This window comes from Harpia harpyja, chromosome 9, assembly GCF_026419915.1.
Source record: "Harpia harpyja isolate bHarHar1 chromosome 9, bHarHar1 primary haplotype, whole genome shotgun sequence".
In the NCBI taxonomy this organism is placed as follows: domain Eukaryota; kingdom Metazoa; phylum Chordata; class Aves; order Accipitriformes; family Accipitridae; genus Harpia; species Harpia harpyja.
In genome coordinates, this window is record NC_068948.1 from 20,351,515 (window position 1) to 20,372,205 (window position 20,691).

The following is a 20,691-nucleotide window of genomic DNA, read 5'->3' on the forward strand; positions in this document are numbered from 1 at the left end:
AAAGGGTAGATATTGGCAACTACAAATGAGCTGAAATGGAAGCTAAGTGGATTCTTGCATGGCTAACAAACAAATAGCATTCTTGTACAAAGTGAGTTGCCTTTCCCAGTAGTAAGGCACTCAGAGTTGTTTCTTGACTGTGTAACAGATGCTGTGCCTCTTCTGTATGCACATAAGATATCAGCATTTAATATCTGGAGGGGGGTTAGTCTGCAGCAAATGCAAGTTGGGGCATTTCAAAATGTGGACAAGAGATCCAATATATTTCATCTTGCAGCAGTTTCTGAGTTAACTGGTTTTAATTGTAAAATATTATTTTTAAAATAGAACTGCCAGAGGCTAAACTTTACAGATCATTAAAATATAAAGACTTTTTTCCAAATGGTCATCAGTTTCTCTCTTTAAAGAAACTGCTCTACAGTTGCCTACTCCTATGATATTCCTAGGGTTTCCTAGTGAGACTTCACTCCTTTCTTCTAAATCATGGTATTCATTCACTTTGTTTCAGGGTATTAACAGCCAAGGTAACCAGCTGTCAGTGAGAACCTTGTCCAGTCCCTAGAGTAACAGGAGCCAACAAAAAGGAACATTTTTCTTTCATTCCTTTCCTATGGTTCTCTGATCATTTGCCACAAAAAGCAGATTATTCTGACAGAACCAGGTTACGGAGTGGCTCCATGTGTAGTCAGACTGGCAGATCTGAGAGGACTGGCAGCTACAGATAGCGTGGAGGAGTTCACCTCTTAATACAGATCAGCTGCACGAGTCTGACCATGTCCTCAAGTTCAGTAATGGGCCCTCTCAGATCAAGGCAGGGAAGACAGAAACTCCATTCTCAAGGTGCCTTGTGATAGCAGTTCTTCTTTCAGAACAAAAAGAGGCCAAATAAATGCTCAGTTTATGGCCCATATGATTTCTGAATGATAAACTTGGAAGTTCTGATTGCTCTAGACAGGCAAATGAGCTTGATCCTTTGCTTTACTTGGCTATGAGTGAAGCCAAGGTTTGCAGAGAGATCCTCCATACTGGACTGGTCCCAAAGAGCAGAAGGGATGGAAAAATGTAAGGAAGGAGAAGGCAAAGGTTCAGGGGAAAGAATTGAAAGAAAACTTGTTCCAGGGTTCACACTAACCTTTTTTTCAGTACTCTTTGATGCTGCTGCTGAGAATCTACTATTTTCTAAACTAATGAGGTGATGACATCTTCTACAGTATGTTTTCCTGATGAATCCAGGTACTTCTTACAGCTGCTGAGATAGGTGACAGATAAATTAGACATTGTTATCTGTGAACCATATAACATATATCTGGGAAAGCATATAAACTTTTTGACATTATTCACTCTTGAACTTTAAGGCAGATTGGCAAAAATAATACAGTTGGCTGCGGTCTCCATGTTCCTACCACATCTATATAAAATCTAAATCTAGGTAAGATAGAAGCTCCTTTAAAAGGATTTATGCATTTTAGTTTTCATCTGACTCCTGGCTCTATATTTTTGTCTATAGATCAAAAAAACCCAAACATGCAGGATTACCAAGAGTCATTTGAGAGGGGAGGAGCAAACCAAAAATGTCCTTCTGTTCCCTAAAACAAAAGCATATTCTTTGGAATCTCTTTATAGAGATTCTATATAGGGAGCATATACACTGGTCAGTATGTGAAAGGTACTCAGTTTAGTCCCACTGCCCTTCAGAACATTTACCAGGATCTGGCAGTATCACTGGGGAGGCAGATATGACCTGTGAACAGACTAAGCTTTAGGGATTACCTCCTACCTTATCCCAAAACAAGCACTGTATTATATGGAGTAATAACTCAGCCCTGTATTCATAAAAGTAGGGAGTGAGCAGCTGCTTAACAGTTCTTTTCTGAGTGTTACAGAGCCTTTAAAAATCTGTCTATGAATTTTTCCCTACAAATGCCTGTATTGTGTAAACTGGTTTGGGGATAGGCAAGCATACAGGATCGTGGAAGTTTGTAAATTTATATGTGGTTATAAAATAGTCTGCATATTTTAATTTTTAATTTTCCAATAAACTGCAAGAGTCAGTAACAACAAGCTTGTTCATACAAAAGCAGTATGCAACTGCAACAGTATCTGGGGTGGGAGGGAGAAGGAGAGACCCCCTTGAAGACTAAGCACAGTGAGTTTATTATAATGTGATCTTAACTGTGTGTGACCCTTTTTAAGTGGATATCTGCTTGGTCCTCATAACACAAGTCTGAATTATAGGTGGATGTTCTTTTTTGGAAGAAAAGGGCAATGTCATGTAGTTTGTGCACAGACAAAATGCCAGCTGAACTGTGAGGTCTGAATACATAACATTGAGAGATATTACCCTTTAAAAATTTTGAAATTTTAATAAGAACAGTCTCTACCACACAAACCCTGTGTAAACAAGCCCAGTTTTGCACATTTAGTAAATGTGCTATAATATGGATTTGCAAAGAAGCAGCCAAAAGTGCATATTTGCAAAGAAGTCACTGAATTCTCCTCAGACTATTTAAATGACACCCCTATGGTTTCAGTTTAAAAGAGTTTTATTATTTAAAGGACAAGTTTTGTTGCCATCTTTAACTGACATCTTTTTGCTTTCCAAGAATTCTCCTTTAATTGGCTGCCTAGATAAGTAGCAGAAACATCTTATGCTCAGACAGGATGGCTGCTGTAGTTTGATGAACACCTTTTCTCATGTCAGTGCTCCTCAATCCCCAGCTGTTCATTCCCCACATCTTTGTCACTGTCTCAGTAGTGTCAGTACAATTGTTTACAGGATTTTGTGCTAAAACAGAGTAGGGAATTGATACAGGTTAAAAACAACCTCTTCTCCACAACCCCTTCCACCAACCCTCCAAACTGTTGTTTGGGGGCAACAAGGGAGAAAGAAAAGGAAGGGAACAAGGAGCCTGGAGGCACGGGTGGTTTAAGTCAGTGCTGCTGACAAAAGCAGTATTTATCAGACTATGTCCTGTAGATTTAGCAACGTGGTTGACTTGGATGTGTGTGACATTAGAAATCTGTTAAAGACTTCCCAGTAGAGCTAGTCAAAGGAAGTATAAACCATATCCATTTGTTTCAGCAAAAAAATACCTGATCTGCCATTATGAAAGTGATGTGCTGTTTCTCTAGCTGCCCTTGGTGAGGTAGAGCAGTCTGCTGGAGCTACAGCATGAAAGTTTATATGCACATGTACACCATAGCCTGTCCCTGCAAATATGTGTATTTGTCACGTAAAGACGTAAAGCTGTTGGTAAAAAAATTTCAACAAGTCTAAGTAATTTAAATGTTCAAGTTCCATTTTCAGAACTAATATCGGGGACTATATCCCACTGACTTATAATGAAAGGCTGATAAATTTCTAAGGCATTTTTTAAATGAAATTTAGGTTTTGGAAGTAACTTATCTGCTGTAGACAATTTACTCCATCCATAGCTAAGACCCTAGTCCTACTGCTGTGTATAGTCAAGCTTCATTTCAAGGCACTGCTGTAAGAACTTGGTGTTTGTCAGATTTATTATTCAAGTTAATTAAAAGAGGCATTTTTGATTTAGTGCTATGTAACTAAAAATGAGACGCTGTCTTTCAAGTTGAATATGTGGGGATTTTTTTAACTTGTAAAATGAAAACAGTGATTTCTTCTTTAACTGCATGCAACTTTCTAGTTTTTACCAAAACTTTATTTTACCATCTCATTGTCTCTTTTAGTAACAAGAGGCAAAGTCAGTTTACATAGGATAAGAGTTTCTCTGTAATCTTCTATTTTTAGAACTGAACTTTTTCCCCACAACTCTTGAAGACAAAACACCATGCGAGAAGTTGACTACTGTCATCATATTCCAGCTGAGAACAGAAATAAAAGTGCCAGCAACATCACAAATAAGCCTTTTTCTCACAAGACTTACAGCACATTTTTTTCTGACAGAAAGTGTTCAGATGAATTTCCAAACTCTTAGATGTTTATCTGAACTATACCCACATTTTTTAACCTTTTGTAGCTCTTACATCTGAGACTAAAAAACATATTCATCAGGGCCACGGCTTAGAACAACAATCATCCCTAGCAGATAGATTGTTTGTTTTCAGAGGTACTGGTGTGAATTGTGGGCAGGGGGATAAATTGATGAATTGTCCAAGTGCTTTAAAGATTCTCTCTTACTTGAAGTAAGTTTCAGTCTGTTTTTCTTGATGATTTACTATTGCATATCACTTATTCCTGACAATGATCCTTTGAAGTGATTATTTTTCTCTTTACTGAATACAAAATGTATCTCTAAAACTAAGGTTAATAAGAGAAAATCTTATAGCAAATAATTCAATAGCCCTGTCTTTATCACTTGCAATAAACCTCAATATGTACTTTTCAGACTTACTTTCTCCAAGTTTCACTATTGATCAGCCTCATCACAGGTTTTCTTCTGAAGTCACTCTACAGCAATGTATTCACAGCATTTATCCTTGAGATACCATCTGTTCATTTATATACTTGTTCACAGTTTTTTTTACTGACATTTGTAAAGAACATTGATACAACGGCAATGTATTAGAGTGTTTCTCTCCAACTATTGCCCCTTGTGGGCATGCACAGTGACTAGCACTGCTCTTGCACTTTTGTCTCATGACACAAAGCATTTGGCAGCAGTACTAACTTAAGATATCCTTGGTCTGCGTTGCTTATTGCAGCCACTACACCATCCCTGAACAGTTGTGCTGACACAGCTTTTTGTGGGGCTGCACTTGGATCAGATAAGGGAACTTATCTGACCTGAACAATCCGCCCCCGCTTCCCCCAAATAAAGAATGAAGCTGGGTCAGTTCCCTTGGTCTGGCTCACAGGGTGGTCTCATAAAGGGTTGTGCCAAAACAGCTGAGCAGATGGCATGCTTCTATGGTGCAGAGGGAAGGAAGAAACCATTAAGCTGGTATTGCCTAACACCATATTCTTATTAATCTCAAAGTACAAACAGATGTAATTATTAATTTCCTAGTACTTGTTGTAACTGCAATTTACCTTAATGGCTAGGTTGCTGATTTTAAGTATAAATGAGTAAAGGAGGGGGGGTTGAGACTTAGCAGGTATAATTTATCGTGTAGCCTAAATTAATTTATTTATTCAAATTGATTAAAATGTTGTTAGAGAACGATCTATACTTAATATACCCAGTGGGCATTAATGGCAGTCTGACTAACTGGTGCGGATCAAAGCGTTGCTTCTTTTGCTAATTATTCTTTAATTGCTAAGTTAATATCATCTTTGTTATCTGGCACAGTAATGATACGTGTTTAAAACAGCAACAAAGTTCCTGCAAATGGGGTCAGGTCTGGCTCTGTTCCCTAGGTTAGAGTGTGCTCTGGCATTCAGTCAAATTGAACCAGTCCCAGTGGTTTCTGTATTGTACCTGACTTGGGCTGGCTTTTCCTGCAAGTCTTGTAGGTCAGAAACCTGTGATTGTGCTTTTGCTACCCTGCGTTCATTCTCCATAGATTGTTCTTTGATCCAACCTGCAGATACACCATGTTTTAAAAGGGTTTTTTGTCCTCTCTTTACACTTTGGCACAAGGCAAGCAATCAACAATTTATGTTGAAGCAGCAGGTTCATCATTATCAGTACCTTATTTTTTTGAAACTGGATATGTTCAGTTGGTACAAATTACTCTTTTTTTTTTTTTTAATGGAGAAGGTGTGTAGAAGGCACAACAACAGAGGAACAGGAAAGGGCTGTATGCAAAGCCCTGTCTTTCACACGTCTATTGTGGCCTCATTTCAAAATAGGTGCATGATGAGAGAGCTCTGGTACACACCCACAAGATACCTCAGAGAACTGGCGCTGGGGCATAGGCATGTGGGTTGTTGGTGAAGAAAACTAAGGTGATAACGTTACGACCAAGATACAGGCTCCATCCCAATTTTCAAAGGGAGTTAAGGAAGATCTGCTGTTTAAGCTGTGTGGGCTAACATGGCTTATTTTAACTGTAACTGAAAAGGGCACGTTCACTGCTTCCCTGTGTAAGCTGTGGAGGTGGCTGGGAGAGGTAACCTCTTCACGGAACCCAGCAGCAATCAGACCAAGACATGCATCCATAGCCTCAGAGACAAAGGTGGCAGGCTGAGCTGAGCTGAAAAAACCTGCTGCTTCGAAGAGAAAGTGATTCCATTCCCACCTTATACTGCCCCAGGCAGAAAATTAACACGGGAAAAGTGAGTGAGATGCTTCCATCTGGTTTAGTGAGTTAAGTCAGTTCTCTGAGGGTCATACAAGAGAAAGCATGCAGAAACCCTCCTTTCTGTAACAGGCAAGTGTTAGACTGGTGCAGCTATCTCACTGCACCTTTACTCTGTTGGTTCTAGCTAACAATTTATAACAAGTCATGCGGGGTGATTTGTGACTTGCTGCTGAAAGATGTTACTGTTCCCTTGTCAGAAGTACCAGATTTAGTGAAGTTTCATCTGTTTAATTTACTAGCTGCCATATTAGTGGAACCTAAAGCTAATTATAGTTTAAATCACTATTTAGACTGTGAACTATGGGGCTTATATAAAGATGGTTAGCCACTGACTGTTGAACAGCTGATGGTCCCAGGGGTTCTCTAGGACCTTATATCAAACATGCATGAAACTGAGCTAGCTGAGGTCCCTCCCTTGTGCCACTCGTGCTACCATATAATGAGCCAGTTCAGGGAACTGAGACAAAAAGTTGCTTTCTTTGGAGAGCTAGTTTTTAACTGGCTCAAATCCCTGAGCTGACTTAGTGCCCAGTGCTCACATCAGCACAAATCACTGAGCAACTAAGGGTAGGGTGGAGGGCCAGGCTATGGCAACTGTAAATTAGGTTGGCTTAAGGTGTATAGAAATACACCCTAAACTGAAGCAGAAAAAATACGAAAACTTCCCTTTAAGAATACTGTTTTTCTTGAGTGATGGAGCCACTACTGAGAAATGCAGATACTAAGTACAAAGGAATTTAAATCCTACACAATTCTAATTTAATTTTTAATTTTGAGTCCTATTTGGACCAGTTATGTTAAAAATATTGAAGTAGATTTCCCAAAAAGGAATTATTCCCACCCTTTTGTTTAAATACCTGTCATTCTGGTGATTTTATAGGTTAATTAGTTCATTTTCTGAAATGTATTTCTGGGATATTTTCCCTTTAACTACTTCGACCCATAACCTCATGTTCTGAGAGTTACTTAACCTTTGGTCTTGTACAGTTTACTGGCAACCATTCCTTTCCTTTTAGGATCTTTTTTATTTGTGATTCTCTTAGCAATATAAACCACATATAGTTACTATTTCCTAACGTGAAGCCTAACACAGTGAATTGATGTTACATTTAATTAACAGAAGAGTTTTAGATATTTCACAAAGTTATTGACACCAGCAATGCTGTACATTAATACCAAATGTTTGACATAATTTACTGTAATAAGAGATTGTAATTCCAGATTAAAATAATACTTAAAAGATGGATCAAATTTATTTTCCAGCTAAAGGACTGCTATAGGAAAGAGTTAACATTGCTTGGATATACTATATGAAGTTCTATGCCTTAACAAGTTTGGATTTCTTTCAAGTTTTACTCTAACATTTCTTGGCTTACAATTGTTTTCTACTCTAATTTTAAAGCTTAATTTTAAACTTTTACAATCAATTTTATAACAGCCTCGGTATAATTTGTTAGGGCTTTCCCAATGAGAAAAAGACCAAGAAATCCAGTAAGACTGTTTTTAATACTCTGAAGGTGTATAAATACCGATGTTGAAACTATTTTTAGTTTGATCTTTTGTCTGATTCACTGGTACATACCAGTTGTTTTGTACTAAGCACAGTCAGAGCCTGGTAGCCAGTTGAACTGGGTTTACAACTTTGGAAGCTGCTAGACGAATAACTTTCATGTACTGTCTTGACTGGAAAAGATTCATTTCCAGTTTATGGTCCTACTGTAGCAGACACACCCCTCCCTTTGTGATAATAAATATGAAACAGTATTCTGTGATATGGATCTTTAATATATTGACTGTTTTTGGAAGGTGCCACTGTAAAAATTGTAAAAGCATAAAATACACTTTTTCTTAATATAGATAAAACTTGAGCAAGCAGTCTCCCATTTGGTGCCTCTGGTGCTTTGGAAGGCTTTTCCTTTTAATGTTTCTTGAACAACTGTGTAAACCCAGAGGATTAGAGTCTGCCTGCAGGAGAGCACCAAGAAGGGCAGCTGTTGTTCTCTTCAGAATTTTTTGCTGAGCAAAAGCATGGCAAAGCCATCAGGACAGCTTAATGCTACTACATGCTAAAAAAGTCATACATTATAGTGATTGTGGGTACATACAGTCCTGCTGACTACTTCCTGCTGAATCCCTGCCCAGCAGAAACCACTTCATGGCTGATTGATTGTTTCTTCTTTTTTAATTGAGCAAAACTTGAGAAGATGTGTATGTTTTAATTCAAAGGGAAAACTAAGTAGCAGATACCAGAGACCTCGCCTTTTCTTGTCTGTGAGTACATCTAGTTTAGCAAAAGGATTTATTAAGTTAATTAATTTTATAATTTTATGTTAGTTTATAAATATTAAAATATTTTTTCAAAAAATAACTTAGTTCCATCATTTTGTTTAGAAACCTGTCATTTTGGTGGTTTTATGGGTTAATTAATTCCTTTTTTTCAGCTGTATTTGTGAGGTATTTTCACTTTAACTACTTCAACCCATAACCTCCTGCTCGGAGAGGAACTTAACCAAATGCATATTACCACTAAGCACACTATTGCTAAAACACATGTTATTCCTCAGGATCCTCCTCTTGATTAAAATCTTTGTCTTTACGTGCCTTCAGAAAACATTTTGGACTGTTCATTTGCAGACTGAACAAGACTTGGAAGAGGCGCATGTTTGGTTTTATTTAAATAGGAAATAGGCTGATATCCTGCTATCTATTATCACCAGCTAGCATGCCACGAACATCTATTTACAGTGACAGTGTTGCAGTCATACTACTGTAATCTTTTGAAAATGTGTCCTTTGTTGTCTGACCTTGGATTTCAGTCTGATACCCTCTATTCCTGCTGTCTCAATGGCTGACCAGGTAAGAGTCTGAATATATGGCACCTATTTCCATTAGTTTATTTGCTGTGGTTCTGTGGAGGGCGCTGTCAGTGGTGCCTACCTGTGAGTGTATTTACTCGCCTCTTTACATTACTCTCCTCTTATCTTCCTCTTTTAGATGTTTACATTAAAACCCTTGTATCTAGAGTCTGCCTATTTTCTTTCTTTATAACAGGATAAAAGTTAGATGCCATATCAGCAGTAGGTATTTTACCTCAAAAAATTGTCCATCTTTTTGATAATGTTTTGCTTGGCTTTTAGTCTATAAAAATAGAAAGAGTAAAGGGAGACAGAATAGGCAAAACAATAGTCTTCAAGCTTTTTTAACTTGTAATTAGATGAATTCCCAGCTGGAATATTGTTCTTGCTGTTTTCTTGATTATTCTTTTTCTTTCTCAAATGGTCATCAAACTCTCTTTTTTTGTGAATTTCACCCCATTGTATTATCTTTATCAAAAACATATCTTTAAAACCTCATTATGTCCCTGTGAAAGAACACTTTACTCTGTGCCAGGTAATAGTTCTGACTTTTTTTAGATCTTCAGGGGGGTTGCATTCTTTTTCATCCAGATATTTGTTTCACAGCAGTCATTGCTAAAACTCTGGTTTGTTTTAGTCTTCCATCTGTGGAAAAGGCCTTGAAGATGGTTTGCATATGGCATATACGGCATCTTCTTATCTTCAGGATATTGGTTGAAGCTGTACCAAATCAGTTCTGATCAGAATCTGTTTCCAACCAATAGTTTAGCAGTGTTAGTCTGCAGGTATCAATATAAAAAAGACACCTCCATCTTTGGTATCCTTTTTGCAAATGTCAGTCTCTCTACTATGGAGTGAAGATCACTGAAGTGTACTCACTGGAGTTCACAATGTAGGGCACCGGTCCGTTTATAATTTGCTGCCTAAACTGGGTTTTGTGCTAATTACTTTTCTTTGGTGATGTCAACCCAGCATCTTTTACAAACCTTGTCTCCCTCTTGGTTTTGTTTAAGGAACTTAATTTTTCAAGGACAAAACATCATTTTGCTGTGTTTCTGCTACCTCGTGGGTGTTACATGTATAGTATATAGAGGTTTTCTAATATATTTTTTTGTCTTCCATTCTGCTTTCTCCCTAAATAGCTTTTAACTTTAATATAGTGCCTTTCATTTAGGGATATTAAACTACTTGTTACCAATCACATTTATCATGGAGGTGACTTGTTTCCATTACCTTATATTCTTTGCCTCCCTATTGTTAGTACCATTCTGGATGTAACTACTATGACATTTTTGCCTAACAATGACAGAAACTAGATGTAATTGACAAGATTAGAGAGTAGCCTGCATGCTGAGCAATTTTCTAATGATACATTTTGCAATTGTTGGCTGCTTTCTGATCAATCAACAGATTGTGAACTTTGGTATCAGCAAATGCTTTATAAAAAAATCAAACTGAATAAGAATAAAAATTAATTACCTTTTTTATCAGTAATCAGTGCAGTCTTGAATGCTTTAAATGTAAACTAGATAACATTTTAATTGACAAAGGCACATAACATATTGTACACATAATCATATATTCAGTCTGTCAAACCCAAGCAATTTTAATGCCTCAAAAGGACATTACGCAATGAAGTACATGAGAAAAAAGATTTTTGACCACTCAAAAGTCTGTATCATGCTTTAGAATGGATGTATTCTTTATTTTAACATGAATCACTGTTAATGTCATGGTTTATACAATTGTTTCAGACAAATTTCTTTTTTTAATGGGAAGATAATTATTTAAGTTTGGTAAGAATTATTTACTGATCAAATGATGACATAATGCTGAATTAACAACTTTAGCCTTTTCTCTTACCAGTTTTCTTAATCTGAAAATATTTGTTCTGTAGCTTATCATTAGTTACCTCCTTGTGGCTTATTGGTATTATTTCTTCTTAACATATGGGAGCACCAGGCCCTGGTCTCCAGAGGAGCAAGCAGCAGGTCAAACATTTTATTTTGCGTTTCTAGACAGATGATTTGTGCATATTCAGACATCTTTGGCCTTTTTGATAATGAAAGCAAAAAGACTGATCATATGATTTGTTTTTGCTCACCGACTAGATGACATGAATCCTTGGGATAAGGTTTCTAGTTTGAAAACATGTTAAAAATCCATTTTATGTGAGATTTCATTGAAACTCTGTTATTTTGTTCAATATAAATTAACAGCTAAACCATTCTTTATACATATCTGATGAACTAATACATAGGATCTGCAAGCACAGCAAAAATAAATTAATTTTAAATGGGTGAACCTTTACTGAGTAATATTCTTCCAGAGCTGGGGTCACTTCATTAGTTGAATGGCTCATTCGCCAGCTCATAAGAATACTGAGATAGTATTTAATCAGTTATTCCTTTCTGTATTTTGTCTTTTCTGCTTTCCATAAATGTTTGATATACAGCAGTACCTTTATCCCAATCCAGTCTGTCATATAATGAGCCAGAGGATGCAGCTAAGCCTATTCCTGGGAAGGGGTTAAGGTAGAAAGATAAGGACGGGGACGAACAGCATAGTATCAGATGACTGACTGTAGTGAGGATTGATTCTGTGACTGAATCAAATAGTTAAACCTCCCAGCCCTCACTCTGTCAAAGAAGAATCAACCCTCTTACATGCAATCTGGACAGCAAGTCAGGCGGAAACTCAGTCAACTGAAAAACTGAGAGGCAAGAGCTGCTAATGAAAACTACTGCCTCTATTCCAGTGCAAAGGAAAAAATAAACGTAAACTACCTGGCTGGCCTGCTTGACTTTATACTGGAATGGATCACAGCAAAAAAGACACACAAACACCTGCCATAGCTGGTATATGGTAATCGTGTTCAATACCTGTTGCCTCTCAGCTGAAACCTCTTGTATCCAAATTAAGATGTTGGGTCAGAAAGCTCATTAGGCACAGACTAAGCAAGTAGTGTGAGCATATGTGATCTAACAACTGCAAAATGGATCCAGTCCCACAGAGAAAAGGTAGAAGTCCAAGATCCAAACTACCAGGGAGCCTTTAAAGTTTTCCGCAGCACTAGAACCCATTGTTTTATGTTGGCTTAATCTGGTCTGAGTCAAGGACAAAAGAGTGATTTGCACAAGGCTGACAGTCCTTCCCACCGAAGAGCGAGCCCATCAGGCTTTACACAGAAACTTGGGAATATGCATATCAAGAAAAGATTAGTAATACATTTATTCTGTTTTCTTATTATGAATTATGGTGAAAAGCTGTAATGAGGGAAAATATTCTTTTTGCTACCCCTGAAGACAATTAATATACTGATAAAGAAACCTTAATTTACAAGCAAAGGCTATGTATCTTTTATTAAATTACAATATATATGGAGGAATGACTTAAGCACATGAGATTGTGGTTGTATCTAAGCTAATCAAAGGACATCAAATGTATATATGGAATACAGAAAAACTGCACATGCATTACACTTGAACAAAACAGAACCGTATCATAGTTTGTATAGATCCTAGAATAGAATAGCTAAAGGCTCGGAGACTGGGGTTCCATTTTGCTGTAACAGTTGTGCGATGCTTCTCCTTTTCCAGTACAAAGAGAAACATTAGCCCAAATCATCTAGCCAGGCTGCTTGACTGTTCAAACACAGCGTATAAGAAGTATTCCAGACTTGAGAGTCCTTACTCAGAGGCATTTGCAATCTAAGTGAAAAGAGGAACAACAGAAGTTGTATTATTCTCACCTTAGAGGGAAACTTAGGCAGTGTTTTAAGTGTCCATATAAATAGCAAGTTACTTGTGCCGCTTTGAGAAAGTCTGAAAATTAGACTACAAGAAATTGGAACAGAACCTATATTTTCTATATCGCAGTCGTGTACAAGAGGACTGTCTGCTGGCTAAGGAACAGTCAAAACTGAAAGTTAAAACATGGAAAGTAAGTAAAATGACACCTTAGTCTTTGTATCAAGGCTAAGAGCTTTTATGAAACCTCATTTGAGTCTTCACAAATATTTATCTTATGCAAACATCACTGTGCATTAAAGGAGGTTGTTCTTGTTCTGGTAGCAATCTCCGTTGTCATCTGATTTCACTCACAAACCACTTTAGGCTTTGTAATAAGACTCTAAGGTATCTGTAAAAGCAATCATTTCAGAAGCAAGAACTCATGCCTGGAGCGTCCTTATATATTGATATCAGTAATAAAGCAGCTGATAATTTTACTTTCCTTTTACTTGGTGATCTGAGAGCAGAATACTATGAATATAAAGTCTGTGAAAAGAGCCATGCAGTTAAGTGCCAGATTTCTAGACTCTCTAGTCTTTTTAACATGTGTGATGGTAACCTCCAAATGGGAGGATTCCAACCTGCTCTGTAAAACTATAGAAATATAAAGTAGCAGCAAACTTTATGAAGTAATGTCTGCTTTACATGGCAGAATGTTAAACAAACAATAAAGCAAAGCAATGGTTGTTAATGTAAAAATATATTGAAGAAAAATATATTAAAGTGTACTAATATGAATGCAGTAAGTTTAGGAGAGCGATGAAACTTCTTGGGGAAAACTGTAAAATGGTTAAATGAGACTGTGACCTCATTAAGTTTTTATGTAGGTATGTTTTTGTCAACACACACGTTGTAGGCAATCTTTTTTTTTTTTTTAAACTTTGTAATTTTGCTATTACAAATGCCCCATTGATCAAATTGTAATTAACAATCGTGGCATAGGGAATCTTAAAAGGATGACTGCAGATTTTCACTGAAAACTTAAAATTTATCCAAGCTCAGTCAAATTACTCCCTTTTACTCTATCTGCTGTTACCATGTATTCTAATGCCTGAATTAGGACAACTCCTAATTTTCCTACAAAACTTTCCAATCTGCTTTTGTTTTTGTTTTCCTTTTAATTCCCCAATGGCAGAAGTTTCACATTTCACCCAGGCACTGGTAATTAGCCAAGGAAATTATTTAAAATGCCAGATGTCACATATTAAATATAAATAACCTATGACCTTGTGTGCAGAATGCAAGCCCCTTTCCTATATGACTGCTGAATTTAACTTTCTTGAACATAGCCTGTATACTGAAATAGTATCTTTCTCCTACGTAACACCATTCTGCAAGCTTAGAAAATGGATGTGCCTTGTTACCTGTTAGAGACATAAAGTCTGTGATAACTTTGTTTTTATGCCATTTGCAAATGAGTTTAAGTGTGTAAGTATACATTCAGACTGGTCAAAAAATTTCCCTTGTACTCGTGCTTTTTTCAATAGCAGCTGTAAAAGGCATAACCATAGATACAGCCAAGGAACACTGTCTGCTGATTCCAGGAGTCTTTCTCTGTGTTTTCTCATCTGCCCTTTCTATGCCACACTGGTGTGTGTGGCTTCTAAACAGGTCCAGATTCAACCACAAACGGGAACAAGATCAAGCACATGAAATACAACCTTATGTGTTAATTCTTAATTCGAGGCTGTTTGGTTTATTGAATCATGCAGAACGAATGCCTGACCATGCTTCTTCTAAAGCCTATTCTGGCTACAATTGCACAGCTGGGTTTGATTTGCTGCCCATAGGAAGGGGGGAGGAATCCCTGTTACTCCAAGACAAATACAGATCTGGGATGTGGCTGCAGATCCAGAATTCCTAGCTATCCAGCATAGGATGATGTGTGGAAAATAAAACACAGCACAATGTAGCCCTCAGGTTTTTGGAGCCGAAAGTCACAACACGCCTAGAAAATAGCCCCAGTTTGGAAAGGATTCAAATACCACAGGAAGCGCATTCCTTCCTTCTCAAGGCACATGCAGTAACTCCAGCTTCTGACCAGATCAAGGTGTATCCCCATCTGGATGCAATAACACAGCCTAAAAGCAGCAAGGATGGAAACCACCTATGCATATTAAATAAATGAATAAATAAAAGCACCCCCTCCTCACAAAACCACGAGTGAAATAAAGTTGCCCTCGTTACTGCCACCGTTTCATCTCTCAATAGCAAGCGAAAGCCAAATCAGCCATGCATGCCGTGGACCTCAAGCACAGAGGTTGACATAAATCCCTGGAAATTGATGTAAGCCCACGTCAGTCGTTTTAGGGCTTCTGCCAACTCACTCTCAGTCATGCCCCAATTACCCTTTAGCTGTATAGAAAGGGTTTGAAGGTGGTTTTCTTTTTACAAATTCAAATGCAGAAAGGATGTGCATTTTGGTGCAGTAGGACAGAGCAAAATGAAAAATATGGTGAAGACAAGACAAAGGATGTTGCTGGCAAAAAATGGAAGTTCTGAACTCAAAGACAGATATGTCTGATTTTGATGTAAAAAGCCTTATAAAGATTACTGTAGATAACTATTAATTGCTTAGAATACCACCTTACCTTCTACTGTTCTGTAAATTCTTATCTTGTTAGCTAGATGGTCACAACATAACCAATTACTCTATTTTATTTTAGGATATGTAGTCCTTTTTAATTGACAGCTGTAGGTAGGACTAAAAGCACTGCCTAATGACCTGCATATATCACAGTTTTCTGAATGAATACTGTCTCAAACAGGGGAGAAAAGATTTGTTTTACAGTTAAGGGAAAGGAACAAGACAATAATACACTTTAATTTAGCATACTCATTAGAAATATACTCTGAGCATCTTATCAAAGAACATGGATAAAATACTTGTGTTCCAATTTCCCCTTATGGAGAGAACAAGTTTGGTTGTATTTTTCTCCAGGGACATGCATAATGAATAAACTACTGGTATAGCAGAACAGGAAACTGCTATGGTTACTCCACATGCTGTAATCTGACACAACAATTATTTAACAATAAGACAAATTCTAATATATCTGCTTTGAAAATGTGAAAGATTACCCAAAAGTTTTTAGACAAAAATTAGATGCTCAGAGCCATTTTATATGTGGTATATTTTTCTGAATTGTTCATCGTAGACCTGTTTTCATTCAAGAATACATGAGGGTTTTTCTTAACCACGGTTAATCCAATTACACATTCTTTTCCAGCTTGTCATGCTACGTGACCTTGGATTTAGAGGTAGAAAGAGGCTACAGGCCAACTGGGTGTGAGCTTCTTACAAAGGTTTGGGCTTCCTTCAGGAGAGGGAGTTGGCTACCCTAACAAGAGCATCAACCTTTGGTTTAAGTATTGTAGCAACAGCAGCTTTAGTTGCTCATGTGTTTTAGGTAAAGAAATAGCTAGTGGTGTGTGGGAGGTGACAACAGAAAGGACGGTGCATTAGAAGATTAAGATAAACATATGGCTGCTTTGTAGCCTGGGCACTAGAAGCAGCTTCCCGTTTTCAGTTGGGCAAACTCTTCCTGTCCCAAGTTCCACACAGTATTTTTTAATGTGCTGCTTTCTGTTTCCACTAGAACTGCAAGGTCACAAAGCAGCTCTTCATTTAGGCTTGCTTTCTTCAGCATAGATTACTGATCTTCCTTATGAGTGCACAGATAGAATTAACGGAACTCTTTCAAAAGCCTGCTGGACTGAGAATTTTGCACTGTAGCCAATTTCTCTTCACGCTAGCTGCCTTTTCTCACTTTCATGCACCGTCTGTAAAGAGAACATCTAGATACAATTGCATACATTTGATTATGATATGCCTGCTTGGATCCATCTCAACAACAAACACAAAAAGACCCTGAGCATAGGAACAACTTGAATTAGTTATTTATGAATCAAACAATATTAACAGATAAATCTGTAATTTCCACGTGGCCATGGAGTCATGAGACACTAACTCTAGGTCAGGTAATTTTTCACGTAAGTAATGAAACCTGGTCCTTTAATGTTTAAAAAGATATAGCGATGATACTCTGGTTAATACGAGTTTCAGTGTCCATAACCAATATCTGTAAATGTATGTAAATATCACATAACTATCTGTAAGCCAGTGTGACTGGCTGCGAGTAGTAGTTTAATTCCCATCAATGCCCAAGTTTCAGCACAAGCCTAAAATCTTCCCAGATCACATACATTGAGGATTAATCTTTTACTAATTCCACGGCACCCAGCGAAGGTTTTGTTAAGTTGCTCTAGGATTTCTTACACTGCAAATTCCAGACACATCAGGCCAATTACAGTTTCTATGCTGCCATCCGCAGCTGGGAACAGATGCTCCTGCTATATGAACAATGTAAATTCTACATTTTCTTTTGCCCCTTTTATTTGTCTTTCAACCTTAATGCAAGGCAAAACAATAGATGATGGTGTGTTGCTGTGCAGGCAGAGTATTCTGAGACTTCTGTGCTCTTCCTAATGACTACGTGGCTCCCTTTATTGACGGCATACATTGCTAGAAAGTATTTTAATTAGTCTCCGTACAGTTGCTTCATCGCCACTGTTTCCGAGGTGCCTGGAAGGTAAGTGGCTAGCAGCTTAGAGTCCTTCAGCCAGCATTTGTTACCCAAGCTACATTCCCCAGCTTACGACAACCTACCTAATTACCCGAGCCGTTAATTGGTGCCAAGAACACCACCTATCTACGTGCGATTCTTCTCAAGACTCTAACGTGAAACCCGCGTCCCCCAAGGATTTTGCTCCTTGGCTCTCACAGGCGGCAATTCCCGCCTTGCAGGAGGGTTCACACACGGGCCCCCGAAGCCGTCGCGTCGCGTCCCGGCTGTGGCGGGCCGGCGCTCCCGCCCACGGCAGCCACCTCGCCGAGAACGGGCCCCACAGAGGCCCGGGCACGGCCGCCCCTGCTCGGCAGCGGGGCGACACGTGGCACCCGCACCCCGCGCGCTGCCCCGCCCCTTTGTGCTCAGCTGGCTCCATCGGATTGGGCGCCCGCGCCGGGCCGACCAACTGACTACAACCCCCGGCAGACCGCGCGGCGCGGTGCGAGGCGGGCTCTCCGCGCCACGTGACCTGCCGCGAGGCGTCCCTCCTCCCTCAGCGGCATCGGTGCGGGTCACGAGGCGCTGCCGGTGTCGCCGACGTCACCGCGTGAAAGAGAGACCAACTGTGGGAAACGTCGGCGAGGGGCGGGACAGCCCGGCGGGGCGGGGGGGGGGGGTGGTTGGGGGCGCTGCCCCGGGGGCACGGCGCGGGGGCGGGGCCGGCGGGCGCGCGGGGCCGGGGCGGTGCGGCGCGGGGGCGGGGCCAGCCGCGGCCTGTAGTAGGCGCCCTCCCCCCGGCGCGACTGACAGAAGGCGCCCGGGCACGGGAGCTGGCGCTCGCGTTGGGGCTGGGGCTAGAGCCGCCGCCCGCGCCGCCGCCTCCCCGCGCGCTCCCCTCCCTCCCCCGCCCCTCCCTCCCTTCCCTCCAGCCGCGGCGCCATCCGGTGTTATGAGGCGGCCCTGAGGGGCGGCGGCGGGGAGCGCAGCTCGGTAGTAGCCCGGCGCGGCCCGGCAGGGCGACGGGGTCTCGCTTCGCCTCACCGGCCAAACCCATGACTACGGCAAACTGCGGCGCCACCGACGAGTTCGACTTCAGGCTGATCTTCGGGGAGGACGGGCAGCCCGGCCCCGGGCCGCCGCTGGGGCCTGCAGGTGCGCTCCTCCGCAGCCTGGTCGCGGCCGCTCCCCTCCCGCCGGGCCCGGGCCGGGCCGGGCTGGGGGGGGTCGGCTTCCTGTTTTCCTGCGAGTAAGGCGAGGGCGGGGAGGGGGGGCTGCCGCCTGCCCCGCTGCCGCCAGAGGCGGGAGAGCGGGGAGTGAGGTTGGGGGGGGGGGGGGGGGAGCGGCGCCGTCCCTCCTCCCTCAGGCTGCAGCCGCTTCACGGCGCCGCTCCCTTCTCCTCCCCGGCGGGACTTGGGGGGCTGAGGGGAGCGATGTCGCCCGCGGGGCCGGGCCACGGCTCTCCGGGCCTCTCGCCGCCGTTACAACTTTCTTTGGGAAAAGAAACCCAAGAACCCGCGCCGTGCGGGAGGAGCCTCCCCCGGGGCGCGGTGGCTTCGGCGGGGGGAAGGCCCCGGCTCTCGCGGAGGCGGGGGGACGGTTTGGATCTGGTGGGCCTGCCCCCGCCCCCCCCCCCCCCCCCCGGCCCCGCGTCCCGCCGCCGCTTCTGGAGCAGGTAGCGGCGGGGGGAACCGGCCGGCCATCGCCTGGGCTGCCGGCGCCGAGCTTGGGTCGCCTCGCAGGGCTTGGGGGAGGGCGATCGGCGGGGCCTCTCGGTGAGGTACAGCGCGCCGTTAAGTTCGGCATAGGGCAGCGAGCAACAAAACGTCGATGGGGCTGGACTAGAGACTTGGTTGGGACTCTTGCGGTGAAAGCTTTCAACCGAACTGTTGCCCGTGTATAAAGCATCGTCGTTACTCCGGCGTGTTCTTAGAAACTTTGTGTACATGCGTGTATGTACGTGTGGATGGACAAAACACTGCGAGTTGAGCTGTGATGGCTGTTTGGGTCCGTATGTATGGGTATGTACACACGTTTCAGAGTGCTTCCATTTTATTCGGTTTTGTAGTATTGGAGCCTGAAAATCCCGTTTAAAAAGACTCGTGTTTCTTTAAACCGCAGAAAATGAAGTATTCCCTGTAAATTATGGTGTGGGGAATCAATAAGAGCCAGCTGTGCAGTGTGTAGCTGAACCAGAGTTCGATGGCTGCATGCTTTTTTCCTGACCTACTTGAAATAAGTATTAATGGGTGATGCACTGTCTTAAGTCTAACTGGTTTAGATGATAAGACAGGTCTGAAACATGACTGTACCCAAGCTAAATGATGCAGCCATGTTGTTTTGTTCTCTGACTTGGTTGTCTGCATAAGCTGATTAGAAAAAAAATTGTCTGATACAGTCTGTATATAACCCAGTGTGGACACTCGGGGTTAATTTCTTACAAAATCTCTAACTTTCTTGATGCTAAGATTTAGTTTACAGATCCCTTCAGATAAGGGGAGATTCTCTTTGCCTATTTTGCAACTTAAGTGGAATAGCAGATGGTGCTTTTGGGAAGGGGGCCTGACTTCTGCTAGCCAAAGAAATGCATTACAGTACCATAAGAAAACAATGGGGAATGTTAACAAATTACAACAAAAATAATTATGAGACCCCTATTTCTATTCTTTTCACATAAAACTAGTAGTCTAAACTGTGCTTCTCCATCAGTGATAGATGAGAAAACAAGTTGCTCAGAAAACTGGAAATACTAGTGGCACTCCATTCACTTTTATAATATTTGTATTTTGGTAGCATTCACTAACAAGCAGTTCAGATATTACTCTGAATATAGAGATTTTTCCATGCTTGATAAATCAAAACTATTTTTAAGGCAAATTTGAAAATGTGATATTCAGACCATGACCTGATTTGTTTGCCGTAGCTTTCAGTAAGAAATCCTACATCTGCATCTGTAACTCGGCAATTTCACTGTTTTGTGGAATACTGGAGATGATCTCTCCTGCTGTGCACAGATGTGGTCTTCAGAGGAAAGGGTTAGAATAGGTCTCTGCCTTCAAGTATTCTATTAAAAGGATTGCCAGAGTTTAGCTGTTAGAGAGGACCCGTATTGGAAATCTTATATTTTTCACTTCCCTTTCTTCTGAGTATATTAGTTAGATGAATAAAAGTTCTTGGATCTCCCTAAAGCATGTATTTCATAATCCCATATCACTTGCTTCAATGATACTGTCTGTTGTGCAGCAAAGTAAG

General features: G+C 40.8%; 1 protein-coding gene across 3 annotated transcripts in view; it reads left to right on the plus strand.

Moving 5' to 3' along the window:
- The first annotated feature begins 18,314 nt into the window (after positions 1 to 18,314).
- NFATC3 (nuclear factor of activated T cells 3) overlaps positions 18,315 to 20,691 on the plus strand; it is an 80,594-nt gene continuing 78,217 nt past the window's right edge. For 2 of the 3 annotated variants that reach the window (XM_052795524.1, XM_052795525.1), the window contains exon 1: positions 18,315 to 18,594. In XM_052795524.1, the coding sequence (XP_052651484.1) occupies positions 18,495 to 18,594 (100 nt within the window). In that variant the 5' untranslated portion in view covers positions 18,315 to 18,494. The remainder of the gene's footprint in view (positions 18,595 to 20,691) is intronic. The other variant, XM_052795523.1, reaches the window with a different exon arrangement.